Here is a 21779-nt window from a genome sequence, read left to right as displayed (position 1 = left end):
TCTTAGGCTTCGTCTTAAGCGATCAAAATGGCCGCGCGTCGTCCTAAATATATATATATATATATATATATATATATATATATATATATATATATATATATATATATATATATATATATATATATATATATTATTTTTTTTTTTTACAGCAAAGAAGACAGCTTAAGGGCTTTAAAAAAATAAAACAATATTGGAAAAAAAAAGCCCGCTACTTACTGCCCCTAAAAAGATTAGAGGAGCTGCCGAAAGAGAAGTCAATTTTGGGAGGAGAAGTGTCCTGATACCCTCCTCTTGAAAGAGTTCAATTCGTAGGCAGGAGGAAATACAGATGAAGGAGGATTGTTCCAGAGTTAATCAGCGTAAGGGATGAATGAGTGAAGATGCTGGTTAACTCTTGCATAAGGGGTTTGGACAGTATCGGGATGAGCTTGAGTAAAAAGTCGTGTGTGGCGATGCCGCGGGAGGGGGGAGGCATGCAGTTAGCAAGTTCAGAAGAGCAGTCAGCGTGAAAATGTCGATAGAATATAGAAAGAAAAGCAACATGGCGGCGGAATTTGAGAGGTAGAATACTATCAGTAAGAGGAGGAGAGCTGATGAGACGAAGAGCCTTAGGGTCGTATTACAAGACATGTCGCAGCCCAAGAACACATAATTGACAAGGCTTTCGTAGGAGTTGTGGGCGTTTCTAGTACTTTTATGACCCTAGTGGTAGTTTGACCCTTCTTCTGTACCATGAACCAGAAGAAACACTCATTAGAACCCGACTGACCCCCTCATTGACCTTTAGAATTAATTGATGTGAGAATCGAAAGTGTCTCGTAATACCCCTGTGTCCAGAAGAGCTGCATGAGTAGAGCTCCCCACACGTGAGATGCATACTCCATAAGATGGCGGACAAGGCCCCTGTATATGGATAGCAACTGTGCGGGGGGTGAAGAACTGGCGGAGACGATACAGAACGCCCAACCTCGAGGAAGCTGATTTAGCGAGAGAGGAGATGTAAAGTTTCCAGTTAAGATTTTGAGTTAAGGATAGACCGAGGATATTTAGTGTTGAAGCAGGTGACAACTGAGTGTTGTCGAAGAATAGGGGATAGGTGTTTGGAAGATTGTGTCGAGTTGGTAGGTGGAGAAATTGAGTTTTTGAGGCATTGAAAAACACAAGGTTCCTTTTACCCCAATCGGAAATGATAGCGAGGTCTGAGGTTAAGCGTTCTGCAGCCTCCAGTCTGGATTCATGTAAATCCTGTTAAGAGGGTCTTCTATTGAAAGAACTTAAATAATGCAGAGTGGAGTCGTCAGTGTATGAGTGGATAGGACAGTTTTTTTTATGGAAAGATCATTGATGAATAACAGGAAGAGAGTGGGTGATAGGACAGAACCCTGTGGAACACCACTGTTGATAGGTTTAGGGCAAGAACAGTGACCGTCTACCACCGCATAGATATAATAACCGGAAAGGAAGCTGGAAATAAAGGAACAGAGAGAAGGATAGAATAAGAAAGTGGGCAGTTTAGAAAGCAAAGACTTGTGCCAGACTCTATCGAAAGCTTTTAATATGTCTAGCGCAACTGAGAAAGTTTCACCGAAACGGCTAAGAGAGGATGACCAAGAATCAGTTAAGAGAGTAAGAAGATCGCCAGTAGAACGCCCCATGCGGAACCCTTACTGGCGATCAGATAGAAGGTCAGAAGTGGAAAGATGCTTTTGAATCTTCCGGTTAAGGATTGATTCAAAAGCTGTAGATACGCAGGAAAGTAAAGCTATAGGGCGGTAGTTTGAGGGGTTGGAGCGGTCACTCTTATTAGGCACAGGCTGTATGAAAGTATACTTCCAGCAGGAAGGAAAGGTAGATGTTGACAGGCAGAGGCGAAAGAGTTTGACCAGGCAAGGTATCACCACGGAGGCACAGTTTTAAGGACAATAGGAGGCACTCCATCAGGTTCATAAGTCTTCTGAGAGTTGAGGCCAGAGAGGCCATGGAAAACGTCATTCCGAAGAATCTTAATAACAGGCATAAAGGAGTCAGAGGGGGGATGAGTAGGAGGAATATGCCCAGAATCGTCCAGAGTGGAGTTGTTACAGAAAGTTTGAGAGAAGAGTTCAGCCTTAGAGATAGATGAAACAGCAGTGCTGCCGTCAGGGTTAAGGAGAGGAGGGAAAGAGGAAGAAGTGAAATTGGAGGAGATATTTTTGGCTAGGTGCCATAAGTCCCGAGAAGAATTAGAAAAAAGCAAGGTTATGACATTTGCTATAGATGGAAGCGGTTTTGGTATGTCGAAGAATATATTTTTCACGCACATATCCGGGCGGAAATGTAAAGATCATGGTTTGCGGGAGTTCGAAGGCTGTGGTACCTTTTGTGAGCTGCCTCTCTGTCTTTGAGAGCACAAGTAGAAGTGTGATGAAATCAAGGCTTTTTAGCATGAGGAGTAGAGAAAATACGTGGAATGTATGCCTCCATTCCAGAGACAATCACCTCTGTGATGCGCTGGGCACACACAGAGGGGTGTCTCTCCTGGAACCAGTAATCATTTCACTGGAAATCGGAGAAGTACATCCTCAAGTCGTCCCACCGAGCTGAAGCAAAATGCCAGAAGCATAGCCTCTTCGGTGGGTCCAGAGGATGTACAGGATTGATAGGACAAGATATAGAAATAAGGTTGTGATGGGAGAAGCTCAACGGAGAGAACAATTTGACAGAGTAAGCAGAAGGGTTAGAGGTAAGAAAGAGGTCTAGTATGTTGGGCCTGTCTCCAAGACCGTCGGGAATACGTGTAGGGTGCTGAACCAACTGCTCTAGATCGTTGAGGAAAGCAAAGTTTTAGGCTTGTTCACCAGGCTGGTCAGTGAAAGAGGATGAAAGCCAAAGCTGGTGGTGAACATTGAAACCTCCCAAGATGGAGATTTCAGCGAAGGGAGAGTGGGTCAAGATGTGCTCCACTTTAGAGTTCAAGTAATCAAAGAATTTTACATAGTTAGTAGAATTAGGTGAGAGATAAACAGCACAGATGTATTTAGTAATAAAATGGCAAATTATATTAAAATAATAATTATTTTAATTTAATTTGTCATTCTATTATCCACCATCTGGCTAACACTTCATTGAATGAAGTGTTAGCTAGATGGTGGAGAATTCAGAAGATTCAAGATCGTGGGCACGAGAGCAAGTGATGTCGTTGCGCACGTAGGCGCAACATCCAGCTTTGGATTGAAATTTAGGATAGCGATAGTAGGAGAGAACAGAGTAGAGTTTGCAGTCAGTAGCCTCAGAAACCTGTGTTTCGGTGAGGAAGAGAATGAAAATTAGAACGAAGACTGCGATTGTTGCAGAAATTGATAAGAAAAAGGTTCGAGGAGTTATCAAGACACCTCTCAAATCGGCAGCCAGAAGGGGAGTTCTCCCTGGGGGAATTTGTGCCCCCTCCCCCCCCCCCCCAGGCGGGGACTCCGAGGCTCTGTCATAGCACGCCATTTTGAATTTTGAATCTTGGGAAAAGGTGTGTATGTTCTGTCAATGTAGTGTGGAGTGGCTAGAGAGAGGATCTGTCTTTGGACAGCATGCTGAAATACTCTCTGGTGTTGATGAGGCAATAGGAAAACGGTTAGTGAGGACATGGGAAGGGTCTTTGGAGGGCTTCAGCACCCTCCTCACTTTTCATATATACCTCACCGGGAGTGGCTTGCGCCCGTTTCGGTAGGTGTTTTCCTATCTACTCCAGCGATAGAGAGAGAGAGAGAGAGAGAGAGAGAGAGAGGGGTTTTTATATATATATATATATATAAATATATATATATATATATATATATATCTATATATATATATATATATATATAAATATATATATATATATATATATATTTTTTACAACAAAGGAGGCAGCTCAAGGGCACACAAAAAAAGAAAACAATAATAAAAAAAAGCCCGCTACTCGCTGCTCCTAAAAAAGAAACAAAAGAGGTGGCCGAAAGGAAGATCAAATACGGGAGAAGAGGTGTCTTGATACCCTCCTCTTGAAAGACTTCAAGTCGTAGGCAGGAGGAAATACAGATGAAGGAAGATTGTTCCAGAGTTTACCAGCGTGAGGGATGAAAGAGGGAAGATGCTGGTTAACTCTTGCATAAGGGGTTTGGACAGTATAGGGATGAGCATGAGTAGAAAGTCGAGTGCAGCGGGGCCGCGGGAGGGGGGGAGGCATGCAGTTAGCAAGTTCAGAAGAGCAGTCAGCGTGGAAATATCGATAGAAGATAGAAAGAGAGGCAACATTGCGGCGGAATTTAAGAGGTAGAAGACTATCAGTATGAGGAGAGCTGATGAGACGAAGAGCCTTAGCCTCCACTCTGTCCAGAAGAGCTGTGTGAGTGGAGCCCCCCCACACATGAGATGCATACTCCATACGAGGGCGGACAAGGCCCCTGTATATGGACAGCAACTGTGCAGGGGAGAAGAACTGGCGGAGACGGTACAGAACGTCCAGCCTTGAGGAAGCTGATTTAGTAAGAGATGAGATATGAAGTTTCCTGTTGAGATTTTGAGTTAAGGATAGACCGAGGATGTTTAGTGTTGAGGAAGGTGATAGCTGGGTGTTGTCAAAGAATAGGGGATAGTTGTTTGGAAGATTGTGTCGAGTGGATAGGTGGAGAAACTGTGTTTTTGAGGGGTTGAAGGACACCAGGTTCTTCTTGCCCCAATCGGAAATAATAGTAAGGTCTGAGGCTAAGCGTTCTGTAGCCTCCAGCCTTGAGTCGTTAAGTTCCTGAAGGGTGGGTCTTCTATTAAAAGAAGTTGAGTAATGCAGAGTGGAATCATCGGCGTAGGAATGGATAGGACAGTTCGTTTTGGAAAGAAGATCATCAATGAACAACAGAAAAAGAGTGGGAGATAGGACAGAACCCTGTGGGACACCACTGTTAATAGATTTAGGGGAAGAACAGTGACCGTCTACCACGGCAGAAATAGAACGGTCAGAAAGGAAACTGGAGATAAAGGTACAGAGAGAAGGATAGAAACCGTAGGAGGGTAGTTTAGAAAGCAAAGATTTGTGCCAGACCCTATCAAAAGCTTTTGATATGTCCAGCGCAATAGCAAAAGTTTCACCGAAACGGGTAAGAGAGGATGACCAAGAGTCAGTTAAGAAGGCTAGGAGATCACCAGTAGAACGCCCCTTGCGGAACCCATACTGGCGATCAGATAGAAGGTCAGAAGTGGAAAGGTGGTTTTGAATCTTCCGGTTAAGGATTGATTCAAAAGCTTTAGATAGACAAGAAAGTAAAGCTATAGGACGGTAGTTTGAGGGATTGGATCGGTCACCCTTCTTAGGCACAGGCTGTATGAAGGCATACTTCCAGCGAGAAGGAAAGGTAGATGTTGACAAGCAGAGTCGAAAGAGTTTGACCAGGCAGGGTGACAGCACGGAGGCACAGTTTTTAAGGACAATAGGAGGCACTCCATCAGGTCCATAAGCCTTCTGAGGATTGAGGCCAGAGAGGGCGTAGAAAACATCATTTTGAAGAATCTTTATAACAGGCATAAAGGAGTCAGAGGGGGGATGAGTAGGAGGAATATGCCCAGAATCGTCCAGAGTGGAGTTTTTAGAAAAAGTTTGAGAGAAGAGTTCAGCCTTAGAGATAGATGAGACGGCAGTGTTGCCGTCAGGACTGAGGAGTGGAGGGAAAGATGAAGAAGTGAAGTTGGAGGAGATGTTTTTGGCTAGATGCCAGAAGTCACGGGAAGAGTTAGAGAAAGCAAGGTTTTGACATTTTCTATTAATGAAAGAATTTTTGGTTAGTCGGAGAATAGATTTGGCACGATTTCGGGCAGAAATGTAAAGTTCATAATTAGCATTAGTTTGAAGACTCTGGTACCTTTTGTGAGCTACCTCTCTTTCATTGACAGCACGAGAACAAGCGTGATTAAACCAAGGCTTTTTAGCGTGAGGAGTAGAGAAAGAACGAGAAATGTATGCCTCCATTCCAGAGACAATCACCTCTGTGATGCGCTGAGCACACACAGAGGGGTCTCTATCCTGGAAGCAATAATCATTCCACGGGAAATCGGAAAAGTACATCCTCAGGTCGTCCCATCGAGCTGAAGCAAAATGCCAGAAGCATCGCCTCTTCGATGGGTCCAGAGGGTGTACAGGAGCGATAGGACAGGATGCAGAAATAAGATTGTGATCGGAGGAGCCCAACGGAGAGAACAGTTTGACAGAATAAGCAGAAGGGTTTGAGGTAAGGAAGAGGTCTAGAATGTTGGGCCGATCTCCAAGACGGTCGGGAATACGTGTAGGGTGCTGGACCAACTGCTCTAGGTCGTTGAAGATAGCAAAGTTGTAGGCTTGTTCACCAGGATGGTCAGTGAAAGAGGATGAAAGCCAAAGCTGGTGGTGAACATTGAAATCTCCTAGGATGGAGATTTCAGCGAAGGGAGAGTGGGTCAAGATGTGGTCCACTTTAGAATTCAAATAGTCAAAGAATTTTACATAGTTGGTAGAGTTAGGTGAGAGATAAACAGCACAGATGTATTTAGTAATAGTGACAATGAAGTCTTAGCCAGATGGTGGAAAATTCAGAAGAGTCAAGGTCGTGGGCACGAGAGCAAGTGATGTCGTTGCGCACGTAGGAGCAACATCCAGCTTTGGATTGAAATTTAGGATAGAGATAGTAGGAGGGAACAGAGTAGAGATTGCTGTCAGTAGCTTCAGAAGCCTGTGTTTCGGTAAGGAAGAGAAGGTGAGGTTTAGAGGAGGAGAGATGATGTTCCATAGAATGAAAATTAGAGCGAAGACCGCGAATGTTGCAGAAATTGAGAAGAAAGAGGTTCGAGGAGTTATCAAGACACCTCTCGGGTCGGCAACCAGAATGGGAGTCCTCCTGGAATTTGTGGTCCCCAGGCAGAGGACCACTGGATATATATATATATATATATATATATATATATATATATATATATATATATATATATATATATATATATATATATATATATATATCATATTTTTTTAAAATTTATTTATCTATCAATCTATCTATCTGTATATATATATATATATATATATATATATATATATATATATATATATATATATATATATATATATATATATATATATATGTAGGCATCGGCACCCTGATAATTTAATATTAGGAACTTGATTTTTTTTCAGGATTGAAGGAAATAATTGCAAGAAAAGTTGAACTTGATTTTCCGACATAGCCCGTATGAAGCATGAAATTACTTCTCTCAGTTTTAATCCTGGTTTAAGACTACTTGTAATTATTTAGCCTTAACTGAGTTTCTCTGGCTTGCAGCCCTTTCCTGGTGCCCCAACCTTCACCGTGCCTCTCCCAGTACCGCACAATCACATCACTGGTCATCCTACAGTGGCCAGCCAGAAGCAGGAACAGGTAACCTACCTTCTTTTCTTCTGTACCCAGCCCTTTCACTTTTTCTTCCTGTTTCTTTCTTTTCCTCTCTTTTAACACACACACACACACACACACACACACACACACACACACACACACACACACACACACACACACAGGAATAAATGAGATTATGAACGTAATTTTTCTTACATGTTCATAAATGATAAAATGAAGATTATTTTGAAAAAAGAAGAAGTGATCCATAAAGAAGGGACGGAAGTGAGTGATCAGTTAAACAGCTTTCCAGATATATTAACAGTAGTCTAAGTTTATATAAATGGCAAGAGAAAGCTGGATAAAATGGAGGTGCAGGAGCTGAAAACTGGAAATGAGAAAATTCATCTGGAAAAGAGGAAAGCAGTTGAACCAGATGAAGTATAGGGAGTGATATTAAAGGAAGTAAACATTACCCTCTTATTGATAATATAAAATATATACAAACTATACTATTTTCCACAGCATCTATCACTCTCAATAATTTCTAAACATATGATCTTCCTTTCCTAAATCCATTCGGCTGATAAGATGCAGAGAACAGCTAGCAAAACTGATGTACGACATAACTGTGTGTTCCTTGAATAAAGAAAAGAGTTCCTAGATACAGTAATGCTAGAGCAAATATGGTGCGACTGTTTAAACAAGGAGAGAAGTGTCCCCCGTTGAACTAAAAGCCAATATCACTGAATAGCATTATTTGTAAACTGTCATTTTTTATTTTTTTTTATTAGTTTTTATTATTTTTTTTACGTATTCGCCAATGGCGCCGGTAGGTTTTCTTGATGTGGCCTGATGGTCGGCCCCAGCCCGTCGTGGCGTAGGCAAATGTTTATAGTAGCGCCATCTTGCATTGGCTCATGCTGCCCCCCGGAACTCATCTTTGGTTCTAGAATCTAGAGTCCAGGTTGATGGGTGGTCTTGTGGACAGCATGTGGGTAGTCTTAGGCCACTCGGCGGTGACTGAAAAATCTCAGCTTGTGGCACCGGGCGGGGCGCGAAACTGCGTCGTCCTGAACGCGCTGCCGTCGTGCTAAGCACTCAGCCACCGAGACGCCTCCCCTTATAGATTGATTAAATATTATAAAAGAAATAGTATATGATCACCCGAATGAATTTAGGAAAGGAAGGTCATATGTTAAGAACTTATTGAGTGATAGATGCTGTGGAAAATATTTCAGTTTTTATATATTTTATATTGTCATTAAGACGATGATGTTTAATTATCTTTAACAAGTAAAATTGTAGTGGCAATTAAATATCAAGGATTTGGGTTTATGAGCGCAATGAAAAATGTTTCGATCGGTTATTGACTCTTGATGACGTGGTATTTTTAACTTGGCGAACCGCCGCTGAGCATTACTTAACCACCAGCTGCCATCTAGAGCAGTGTTGCCCAAACTGTGGTCCGCGAAACCCCCACCCCCACCCTTTTTTTTTTTTACGTGTACGCCTGTAGCGCCGGTAGGCTCTCTTGAGGGACCTGGATGGAAGTCGGCCCCAGCCCGTCATGGCGCAGGCAAGTGTTTATAGTAGCGCTGTCTTCTTTTGGCTCATGCTGCCCCGGGAACTCGTTCTTGATTCACTTGGACGGTTTCCTCTAGAGTCCGGGTTGATGGGTGGTCTTCAGGACAGCATGTCACCGCCACTCGGCGGTGACTGAAAAATCCGAGGTGGTAGCGTGGGGATTCGAACCCGCGTCGTCCATCACGCGGTGAATGTGGGCCCAGCACGCTACCACTCAGCCACCGCCTATGCAGAATAGATCAAAGGGGTACGTGAAAAGACGATGAACACACACACACACACACACACACACACACACACACACACACACACACACACACAGCAGAAACTTCCCATGTTCTATGAAGGAAAAGAGAGAGGGAGGGACGGGTACCTTGGAAGGACGCGTAATGTGCGTGTACCTAAATATAATATAATATAAATATAATATAATATAACTTAGTTTAATCAATCAGAGGGGGTACGTAACAGTAGGAGAAGGTAATATAGGGTACAATAGGCGAAAATGTTTGGACAGAACTAATCTAGAGCACACCTCCAGACTACGTTCAAGCTTTAACTAAGGGGGAAAGTCTGCTATTCGGTTCCAAAAATTCGATTTTACGAAAATATTCCTGAAAATACATGATGACAAGCTACATCCGATGCGCTATCCTGCCAGGGGTTAGAGCGCTCCTCGGCCATTTATAATTTAAATGACTTCTCCCCAGTGCACCCGAGACTGGCAACAAGGCCGTGCTGTTTCTCGCTCCTCCACGCCACTGACACCTCCCTTGTGGACAATATTTTGTTTGTGTAAATATACTTCATATATTTACACAAACAAAGGGGACCAGGGGCCAATAAGAGGGAGAACCGGCAGGAGGAAAAGCCATATATTAAAGAGTGCAACACATAGTCAGACACCAAAGGTGACCTGAAATGACCCATGCATGATTCATGAATATCATGACCAGTCCAAACTATTCTGCATAAGCAAGTAGGGTCTCAGAACACCTATTTAAAATGTTGAATTACTCGAACGTATGCGTGTTACTATGTTTTTTTAAAACTGAAAACATAAAAACGCGTTCTTTTTTCTCGAAATGCATTTTTTTGCATATAAATTGCTATTTCTTGACCTCTAATACATCAAATTTTAAAATTCCTGCTGCGTAATAATTGTCATACAAACACTTAAAACACTGCATATAGCCATTCAATATATATGCATGTACGAGATTTGTTTTAATGCAAAATAAAAAAATAGTTACGTAACATTTTTTTTTCGCTTATTACTACAGATAGATTATTTATTTATACGCCAAATTGTACCTTCTGAAGTCTTCTTTCTTTCGTATCAAGGAAAGTATAATACTCTTTACATATCTGCATAAATAGATTAAAATGTTCGTTAAAACAAAATTCACGCCACGATAATTCTAGTGGCTAGACTATTGCACCTAGTTTAATGAAACATGTAGACGAATCACATCTTATTCTCACGTATATTGTATGAAAAATATATTAGCCTAGTTAAGAAATGAGAGACAGACGGCGCGAAAAACTATGTCATGACCCGAGCTACGGACTTTCCCCCTCAAGCTATTCTCATATGTTGAGAGGTATATTTTAAATAAAAAGACCGAGAGCAAACAGATAACATGCCCAGCCCAGTGCTACAACTACAACACAACCCTTGGAACCCAGCGGATCCCATCAGACATCTTGCCGCATATTTCAACGAAGAGGCGCACCTAACATCATCAAATGTGGGGTACAAACTTGGTGATTTTGTGCCTCGAGCGACGGTGGTGGGCTAAAAATTAGCCTATCCTGATTTTTGTTTTGTTTTTATTAATAAATGATTCACGAGGCATCCTAGAGTTAAATCAAAGTATATAATTATCTTTGTATTCATTCATACACACACGTAATATTTTTAAATTATGGTGTATGATTCACTTAATTGGGTGAAATTCTATTGTGATAGACAGTCACAAATTCGTGTCTCTAGTAAAATTGAAAGTAGTAATGTAATTTATGCCTCCATGAAATATACACATATAGATATATATGAGAGCTCACGAAGTCACACTAAGTGACATCACCTGCTTTGCCGATTAAAAATATGCTCATTTAAGGAATCTGATATCCGCAAAATGGCGTGCGTTACTGCCTCGGGCCAGAGTTGTATAAAATATGAACGTATTTTCATATTATTGTTCTGTTGTTGATTCAATGTTATTTTTTCCAGAAAAAGAATGCTCATAATTTTAGTTAGGTTTTGGTTATAAGGATTCTGTACGAAATACAATTACGACATTACCGCCTATAAGTTAGGAAATGTACTGAATCTAGAATCGGCTATGGTGATGTTAGGTGAGCCTATTTTAGCTCCGTCTACATCTCTCCTTACGTTCCGGAATCTCTAAGCTGCTTAAAATACATCATTAGTATTGGCCATTTCCATTTGTCGTAGCATGAGGTAGGAGACAAGGAGTTCAGCAGGTAATTCCCCTCCTTGAGCTGTGGATTCTTCGGAAATTTTCCACACATGTTGTGGTGACACGCTAGATGCAAACCATCCCTAGAACTCACTGAAGTGTGGAGCGCCCTCTAGTCACATGATAGAGCGCGGGCCCGTCTGACTGGTCGCAGGTTCAGTCTCCGGTGTTGAAAATTTGTTTTCCCCTTCCTGACTACGTTAATTTCTGATCTGTTTCGTGACATTGAGATGTCGTGTTTTCTGATGAGAAGTGGTTCCTATTATAAATTAAAGAGGAAAGAGATGGATGGGATATAAGAAGGGTGAAGGGCCCCCCCCCCCTTTTTTCCACAGCAAAGGAAACAGCTCAAGGGGAAAAAAGAAAGAAACAATAATGAAAAAAATACCCCGCTAGTCGCTGCTCCTTTAGAAGAGTTCAGATGAGTGGCCGAAAGCTAGGTCAATTTCGGGAGGAGAGGTGTCCTGATACCCTTCTCTTGAAAGAGTTTAAGTCGTAGGCAGGAGGAAATACAGATGAAGGAAGATTGTTCCAGAGTTTACCTGCGTGAGGGATGAAAGAGTGAAGATTGAAATAGATTGAAAACTATTTAAAAGAAACAGGTTTGAACAATTTGGTTGGAAGGAAGTTACAGGAATGGAAAAAGAGGGAATTCAGTGCCACTGTTTAGGGCAGGAGAGAAGCAAGACACTTTGAAACACAGATCTCACTAGGCAGCTTATATAAAATGTGTGCGTAAATCGTTAAAGAGTGGATGGTTAAATATTTCGAGAAAGAAAATAATATATGATTAGCTGCTTGTATTTAAAAAGAGATCATGTGTTATGAACCTGTTGAGTGATAATTGTTTTTGCGCTAATGAAGTGGATGGATTATAGAAGGGGTGAAGGAGTTTCTATTGACATAGATACAGAATTACTAATAAGAAATACAAATGAACACATTGGTAAGGGATGAACAGCATGAATGGAGGAAAGTCACAAGCAGAGTTCCTTAGAGGTTAGTGTTCTTGATTTATGTAATTTATAGACTGGATGGACTCAGCAGCTGTCATTCTATGGGCAGACAATACTAAATGATAAATTTAATTTGCTTCTGAGAAATGTCTTGTACGTCATATCCTAACTGAGCGCGTTCATAACACCGGGATGAAACCAGTCCGCCTCAAGAACTCTAGACGAGACCCAACGTTGTTCTGCACTACATCACGAAGATATGTGAAATTTTCCAAGCTCTCTCACTCCTCGCCACACGCATGAAGAGTGTAGAGTTTCATCTAGTAAGCTTGTAAACATCTGTATCTTTGTCTTGGCCCAAAAGCTTCGCCGTCTCGTGCAGTGCTACATGAGGCATTACAAGAAACTATAGCGACTCCAGGAGATTATTGCATGATTAGCAAAAACAAGGTCAGTGACCTTGGTCAATAACTCCATGGAAATGTTGAGAAGTGATGGGGCAAGGATACAGCCTTGCCTCTCCCCCACGTTCACAGAGAAGTAGCTGGATAACCCCACTCACAGCCAGTCAAAAGACTCGTCAAAAGGCTCGTGTAGAAATCCCACCGAGTTGCAGAAGTACGCATAGTTCCTCTCGATGCACTGATCCCAATGCATTTTTAACATCAATATAGGCTCCAGGCATCCCATATCGAAACATGCGTCGGCGTTCCAGCACTAAGCAAAGCGCTAAATGAGGGCATACGCCGGGGGGGGGGGGAGGTCGCCTCGCCCACCCTACGACGCGAAGCCCATTTGTTCCTCCGAGCAAGTCTCCATGCAGGCCTCCTTTTCACCCAGAATACCTCCTGGCAGGATCTATCGACTTGCTTGAGTCACATACTCTGTGGACGTCTCCTTGGCCTCCTCCACTTAGGAATGTCTCTTACAGAAAGAAAGAACCCAGTGAACAGGTCCGGCTTCTGGGTAACGTGCCGCATGCCCTTAGACTCGGAGTTGGCGTTGACGGACTATGCAGGTAATATATGTCGAATCAGTTTCACGGAGTAGTCGCCGGTTTGACACGAAGTCATTCCGGAGATATCTCATGATTCTGCGTAGACATTTATTACCAAAGGAATCAATCCGCCTCTCCAAGTGCCCATTTAGTGTTTATGTCTCAGCCATAGAATAAGACAGGGAGCACAAGCGACTTGAAGATCCGGATCTATGTCCTTCTACACAGGTATGGGTAACGCCATATACTCGTGCTGAGCGAGTTCAAACACCGTGGGGCAGGCCAATCTGCCGCGAGACTTCCTGAAGAGACTCATCGTTGTTATAAAGTACGCTGCCAAGGTATGTGAAATTTTACGAGATCTCAATGTCCTCGCCACACGCATGAACAGACTGCACTGTTTCATTTAGCAAGCCTCCAGGCACCTGTACCTTGGTCTTGGCCCAGGAGACCTGAAGTCCCAGGGTTCGCCTCCTATTGCAGTACCTCAAGAAGCATCACCAAAACCTCCAGTAACTCGGCAAAGATTACTGCATCATCGGCAAATACAAGGTCGGTGACTCTGGTATTGCCAATAGATGCTCTACAATGACTCTGGTCTACAACTTTGCTTAGTTCCCAGTCCATACAAGTGTCGAAGAGTTGGGGCAAGGACACAGCCATGCTTTATGTGCACTCCCGCGTTCACTGGAAAGAAGCTGGGCAAGCCTCCGCCCCTACTTCATAGCACTTTCAGTCCCAGAATACACACCATTCAGCAAACCAATAGTCATTGCAGTAATCTCTCGGAGTCACAGGAGATACCAGAGTGTCTCGCGATACACTGTATCAAACGCCTTCTTGAGATCGACATGGGCTGGAAGCATCCCCTGGCGAAAATCACGTCGCCCCTCTACCAGTATGCGAAGCTCTAGGATATGGTCAGTTTTCAACTTGCCAGGTATGAACCCAGACTGCTCAGGTCTCTGCAGCTTCAGCAGCTGGCTGCGGATCCGCATCAGCAAAAGGTGGGCAAGCACCTTGCCTTGTACACTGAGCAGTGTTATACAACGGTAGGTGTTGAAGTCCTGACAGTCCCCTTTCCCTTTCCAGATAGGGACGACCAACCCCCTTTTCCAGTCAGGAGGAATGGTAACGGATTGCCGTACGGCAAGCTTGTAAACACATATTTTCGCCTTGGCCCAAAAGCTTCGCCTTCTCGTGCAGTGCCACGAGAGGCATCACCAGAACCTCCAGCGACTCAACGAGATTATTGCATAATCGGTATATACAAGTTGTTGATTTACTAAACGTGAACCCGAACTGCTCCGGCCTGAACAACCTCAATAGCTGACTGCGAATCCAACAGATGGGCAAGCACCTCGTTTGTCACACTGAGCAGTATATATATATATATATATATATATATATATATATATATATATATATATATATATATATATATATATATATATATATATATATATATATATTAGGTGGTGCCTATGGTACCGGTGTGGTGTCATTTGCCATCCTGTATCGTAACACATCCCATCCTTAACCTCGCATCGCGGAACCCGATCTATACTATCACAGAGTAACTAAGTGAAGCATCTAAGTGTAAAAAAAAGTACCAAGGAAGACCTAAAAAGCGATGCAGAGCAGAACAGGTCACAAGAAGAAGAAGAGTGATTCATGATATCCTAGTTATATACATACATACGTCATCATTTGCTTTTATATATATATATATATATATATATATATATATATATATATATATATATATATATATATACATATATATATATATATATATATATATATATATATATATATATATTATCGACTTGCCAGGTATGAACCCAGACTGCTCAGGTCTCTGCAGCTTCAGCAGCTGGCTGCGGATCCGCATCAGCAAAAGGTGGCTGAATCGACAGAGTAACAGCACCGCGTTCAGGAGGACGCGAGTTCAATCCCCGCCCGGTGCCACCAAGCTGGGATTTTTCAGCCGCCGCCGAGTGGCTTAAAACTACCCACATGCTGTCCAGAAGACCACCTATCAACCCGGACTCTGGATTCTAGGATTAAAGATGAGCTCCGGGAGGGCAGCATGAGCCAATGCAAGATGGCGCCACTATAAACACTCGCCTGCGCCAGAACGGGCTGGGCCGACCATCAGGACCCACCGGGAAGAAGCCTTGGGCCGACCATCAGGCCCCACTGGGAAGAAGCCTACCGGCGCTATAGGCCGCGACGTAAAAAAAAAAAAAAAAAAAAAAAAAATATATATATATATATATATATATATATATATATATATATATATATATATATATATATATATATATATATATAAACTTAAGTGGGTCAGATCCTGACAAGCAGTCGACAAAAGACACGGTACCACGTCGAAATTCTTATATGTATTCAGGATGGATGTCTCACGATATTGGGATGTCTCATGACACCACACTGGCTCTCGGGGGGGAGGGGGGTCTTGAACGACTCCAGCCGGTTAGTGGCACAGGTGAATTTATAGTGCATGGCTATTTATAGTAGCTGGCGTGCCGTATGACTCTTGCTTGGCCCATACTGCCCTCTGGCGCTCCACTTGAACGAAGTCGTTGAAGTTAAAGGTTGACTGAAGATCTGGGCAGCATGTGGGTAATCTTCCGCCACTTGGCGACATTTGAAAATTGCCAGCGCTCATCGGTGGGACTGGAGCCAAGGTTCCTGGGCATACTATGCCCGCACGCTCACTCGGCCACCGCCTCCTCAAACTGGAAAATACTGCGTTCTCCCCCCCACCGCCCCCACAACCTTAGTACAATCTCTCTGACCCCGCCAGGAGAGGGTGGGATTTTGTCAAATGGAGGATCAGCATCCGCTATTTGCAACCTAGTATTTGGTAGCTGCCCATTCGAAGGGTCCACCGTGTACGACTGCTTAAAATACTCAGTCCAACGAGTCCTCTTCCATTGATGTCTGATACGGGACAGCCTTTTGCTGTTTGGATAGCTCTATCCCGAGAGAGAAAATCGGAAAGCATCTTCAGTGCTCGATTGGTAGGTCGGAGGTTATTTGCACAGAAATGGCCCTCGACATCGCCAGCGAGACTCCTGACATACCTCTTACCTCTACTTGTCTCTGTTCAGGATGGCTCTAGCCATCCTGAACATCTATTTGTCATGATTCCCAGCAAGTCTGGCAGGCCAGCTTCTCAATATTCTGTAAGGCACTCCACTCCCTCGAGGCAAAGTCACTTCTCGATCTTAGGCGCTCTCCAATGCAGCTTGCAGTTTGAAGTTTTACGTTTGAAAGTATCCCACAAATCTACAAATTTCTAAAGGGTGCTGAGCACGATGAGCAAATTTGAGATGTCCTGTGTCTCAAAATGAAACACAGTTTAGTTATATATCGACTTTACAGAAAGACTGAGTACTATAGCAACAAGTCTGTAATCAGTTGGAAAGAGCTCGGCACTCGGAGAACCCTGTAGTTCTGAAGTATCATTCAACGAGTGCTTACAAAAATGTGGTCAATCTCGATCCTTCCAGTATTGCATTACTAAGCTCAGCGGTATAGCTCTGGTCTCTGATGCCAAGAAACTGCAATTCCAAACATCCTGAATCTTGCAAAATCCAGAGGGAGAGAGCTGTTGTTGGTTGTTGCTGTTTAGCAGCAGTTTGGAAAGATTTTTAAAACTTCAAAGTTATTGCCACAGAAGAGTTCTAAGTAACTTGGAACTGGTACTCGGAACATTTTGCTTTGATTACCACATAGGATACACCAAAATACATTAAAAAGTGATTTTTAACTGATATGAATGTTTTAAGTTTTTGTACCCATTTTCATGTCTTTACTCAATGTATTTAAATAGATGCATAAACTTTCAATGAGGATGGAGTCAATTTTACTCCGAGATATAATACTGGGATACAGAAAACAAAATGCTCGATGCACCTCTTATAAAGCTCATTTCTAATGCGGATATTCATTAATGATGTGCTAGATTTCACGGAGCACAATGGAATGGAAAAAAACAATGAAAGTATGTAGGAGGTATTCAGACAAGAGCTAGAGTGATTAAAAACTTAGAGTATCTTTTGGTTTGTATATGATCCCTTCATGTCTTAATGAGACTGGAAAGGTTGGGTCCGATGATGATCTTTATTGATGCAAGTTTGTTCGTCTACTCACCTTCCTTCCTTCTTTAATCCCTGCAGCTTGTTCAGGCAGGCTCTGATGCACAGTCTTCATACTTAAGCTACGAGAAGCCTAACCAGGGGGGTACTGAGCGTCCAATCTACCAGAGAGTGATGGATCCCTTCAGGGATATGGGCCAAAGAATCTACAAGGTAAGTGCAATTCTGTAAATCTAATTTGTGTACCATACTTTTTCTTGTGGTGGTCATGTATCTCAATAGTTTTGCAGGTTTAATTTCATGCAATTTTGTAAAGGGGTAGAATTATTGTTTGTTTCAATGTACAGTCGTACCATTATCAGCAGTGTGTTTACCTCAGCATTTTCTACAATTAAATATATTGTATACCTGCCGGAAAATTCAAGCATGAAAAGTATAGGGAGCATGGTCAAGGTACAGACTTCATTGTAGTTTGCCTTTCAGGCTATACAGAAGCTTAATGACATTAAAATCAGCAATGATTTTATGTTTTCATAATGAAAATGTTGCAAAAATCAAAAATGTTATGCAGCATGAACAAGCGATGGCTTGGCTTTCAATAAGGACATAGCTTGACTCCGTGGCTGTAACGTGACAGCTGCCGCAGATAGCCAGGCGCTAACCTCCTCTGCAACAGGACGGTGCATCTACGGATGACGAAGCCGAGGCTTTTCCTTTTCCAATCAGTGATGTTGGCATCGGTAATGGTGGGATCGTAGTATGCCAAGCCTTCCTTATCAAGATGGTAGATCATTTCCTTGGCCTGATTAAACTTCTGCTGTAGCTGTTTATACCAGTAGACCTATTTCCCAGTGGGCTTCTTGACTGACGGGGAGCATTGGCCAGGAGGCGAGCTCTCACGCCGTCTCTACCTCCGACGGTCCCTCCGAGCTAGCCTCCACGCAGTTTAGCTTGTCCTATCCAGCCACTCTTGGCAGGTTCAATCAATTTGCACCAATCATGAGTTACGTTGGCGTCCCTTTGGTCCCTTTCACTCAGGGTTGTCTCGTACTTAAACAGCCCTGAGTAGGGTCGACTTCCGGAAAGCTTGCCACGTTCCCTTATAGCCGGACTAAGCTAGTAACAGGCCTCGATTCAGCTTTTTGAAGTAGTTGCTGGTTTGGCGCGAAGTCATCCATGCGATACCACATGATCATGCGAAGGCACTTGGTACGAAAGGCATTAACACGCCTCTTCGTCACTATTCAGTGTTCATGTTTCACAGTCATACAATATGACAGAGAACAAATGACAAAGACCCGAATTATTGTCTGCCTGCATAGATATCGAAATGCCATATACTCATGTTATGAGAGCCCATAATATCGTGGACCATGACAGTCCGTCAAGTGAATTTTTGGCAAGATCAACCATTGTTATGCACTACGCTTCTAAGGTATATTAAACTTTTGGTAACCTCAGTGTCCTCTCCACATGCATGAAAAGATTGAACATCGTCATCCAGTGTCTCTAAATGACTGGACCTTCTGTCGCAGTGGCTTCGCCTCCCCATGCAACACTTCGTAAGCTATCACCATGACCTCCAGCGATTCCGCGAGAAGTACAGCATCATCAGCAAAAACAAGGTCAGTGACCTTGATACCGTCAACAGATGCGCCGCAACGACCTTGATCAACGACTTTGCCTAATACCCAGTCCATGCAAGTGTTGAAAAGTAATGGATCCGTTGAATATCCAAGAGTGCCTCACGATACACTGAGTCAAATGCCTTTTTGAGTCGGCGTTCCACAAGGATGCGAGTACTAGGATCCGGTCATTTATTGACTTGCCGGGAATGAACCCAGATTGCTCAAGTCTGAAACTCTTTAACAGATGAGATCGAATAACTCACATTAGGTGTATATGGATGAGTGAGCACTTTACCCGGCACACTTTCAGTGTAATACCACGAAAAGTGTTGTAGTCGTGTCGGTTCTCTTTCCTTTCCAGGTAAGGACATCCAACTTCCTTTTCCAGTTAGTGGGAACAGCATCGGACTGTCACACGGCAGACAGCACCTCATGCAACCTATGGATCATGACTTCTCCCCTCTCCCGCTTTTAGTATCTCCGTTATGATACTACAGATCCCTGCTGTCCTCCTACCCTTCAACTTTCTCAGAGTCCTCTCACCTCAACCAGAGACGGTAGAGTTTCATCTATTGGTGAATTAGCAGCCACCATCTTCAAACCAGCACACTGCTGTGTGCAGCTATTCAAAGTATTCGCCCCAATGATCCCGTTACCCATCTGAAACTATATCTGCATGCCCATCAGCATTTCGGACAATACTCGCCTGAGATATGAATTAGTAGTCTCTCGTATATACTTCACCGTCAATACCTTTCGTCCATTTCGGCAAGGTTTCTACCTGCTTTTTGCAGTTGCAAAGAAAACATTCAATAATTTTATTCACCTCTTTCTTTGTTGGAAGTCACATGAAATAAGAAAGGAGTAAAGGGTGTCGATGGGGATGAATGGTGGGTGTAATCGATTACTTGAATTATTATCCGAAAAAAACATTGTAGTCGATTATTTTTTCAGTAAATGAATCTTTTTTTATCTTTTTTTCACGTTAAGAAAATAGTTTAAGGGCAAAATAAAGAAAACAATAATGAAAAAAGTACGTAAATCCAATAAAAAAAAAAAGAGCTAAGAGGAGTGACCAAAAGAGTAGTCAATTTCGGGAGGAGAGGCGTCCTGACACTCTCCTCTTGAAAGAGCTCAAGTCGCGGGCAGGAGGAAATAAAGATGAAAAGATTGTTCCAGAGTTTACCAGCGTGAGGGATGATAGAGTTAAGATGTTGGTTATCTTTTTTTTTTTTTTACGTCTTCGGCTGTAGCGCTGGTAGGCTTTCTTCAGGGGCCTAGTGGTCGGCCCAAGCCCGTCATGGCGCAGGCAATTTTTTTTTATAGTGGCGCCATTTATGCTTGGCTCATGCTGCCCCCCGGAACTCATTCTTGATTCACTTGGACGGTTTCTTCTAGAGTCCGAGTTGATGGGTGGTCTTCAGGACAGTATGTGGATAGTCTTAGGCCACTCGGCGGTGAATGAAAAATCCCAGGTGGTAGCAAGCGGATTCGAACCGACGTCGTCCATGGCGCGGTGACTGTGGGGCCAGCACGCTAACCACTCAGCCACCGCCTACCTAAGGATTTGGACAGTATATAATTTATAGGGATGAGCTTGAGTAGAAAGTCATGTGCAGCGGGGCCGCCGGAGGGGGGGAGGCATGCAGTTAGCAAGTTCAGAAGAGCAGTCAGCGTGAAAATATCGATAGAAGATAGAGAGGCAACATGGCGGCGGAATTTAAGAGGTGGTAACTTGTACAGGCATTTCAGTAATAGTTGTGGGTAGTGGGTACAGGCTGGTACAGTAAGGAGGGGCATTGAAAAACAAACCCATAATCTCTGAATCCAATAATCGTAAAGGTAATCGATTACTAATCGATGAATTTTCGCCAAAGCAATCAGTAATCGAATTACACACACACACAAAAAAAAAAAACTTGTGGTATGGCCACCTCTATGAACCAGTCGGTTCATCCCCTTTTCCCCTCTCCCTTCCTCACCCTCCTCTCCCACAATTCCATGTGACTTGCCATGAAGCAGAGGGTGTTACCGAGTCATAAGGAGTTAAGAGGAGGGTTGATCGAAAATTAGCCAGCCAAAATAAATTGTTAAGTCTATAGCCAGGAAAGAAAAAAATGGAGAGGTTATAAGCCTGATATGGTCTTTAGCTTTGAAACCAATGATTGTCTAAAGCAGAGGTTTTGAACCTTTTTCTCCTCACGTACTCTTTGGAACATTCTTAATGAGGAAAAAAAAAACACAGCATAATATTCTGTTGTGTAAATTTGTAAGTAGTGTAGTGAAGGAGTAACTACATAACCAATATATTAGTAAACACAAACAATTACACAGAATAGTACAGAAAAAAATCGCAATTCTGTGCTGTGTAATACTCATTGCAAGGTTATGGTACTGAGTTGCAGAAACAAATACTACTTTCTTATTACATCAGCTGCAAACATAATTAATGAGATGGTTGGTGTTTCTGTTGATCAACTAGCCTAGTTAGCCGAGGAACAGTTTTTACTAAAGCACATGAAAGATGGGCTTCCACATTCACTCGAGATCTATGTTGTGGTGTAATAAGGTAGCTGGCAACACATTTAACACAAATATGTTGGAAAAAGTAGTTGGGAGCGAAGGGCCTCCTCT

At 42.8% G+C, this 21779-nt stretch overlaps 1 protein-coding gene across 2 annotated transcripts in view; it reads left to right on the top strand.

The window, feature by feature from the left end:
* LOC126983776 (uncharacterized) overlaps positions 1 to 21779 on the top strand; it is a 121157-nt gene that overhangs the window by 57369 nt on the left and 42009 nt on the right. For both annotated transcript variants that reach the window (XM_050836867.1, XM_050836877.1), the window contains 2 exons: positions 7311 to 7406; positions 17599 to 17730. In XM_050836867.1, coding sequence (XP_050692824.1) covers positions 7311 to 7406; positions 17599 to 17730 — 228 coding nt within the window. The remainder of the gene's footprint in view (positions 1 to 7310; positions 7407 to 17598; positions 17731 to 21779) is intronic.

The sequence above is a fragment of the Eriocheir sinensis genome, chromosome 5, assembly GCF_024679095.1.
Source record: "Eriocheir sinensis breed Jianghai 21 chromosome 5, ASM2467909v1, whole genome shotgun sequence".
In the NCBI taxonomy this organism is placed as follows: domain Eukaryota; kingdom Metazoa; phylum Arthropoda; class Malacostraca; order Decapoda; family Varunidae; genus Eriocheir; species Eriocheir sinensis.
Note: the sequence above shows the minus strand (reverse complement) of the source record. Positions and strands in the feature narration are given on the sequence as shown.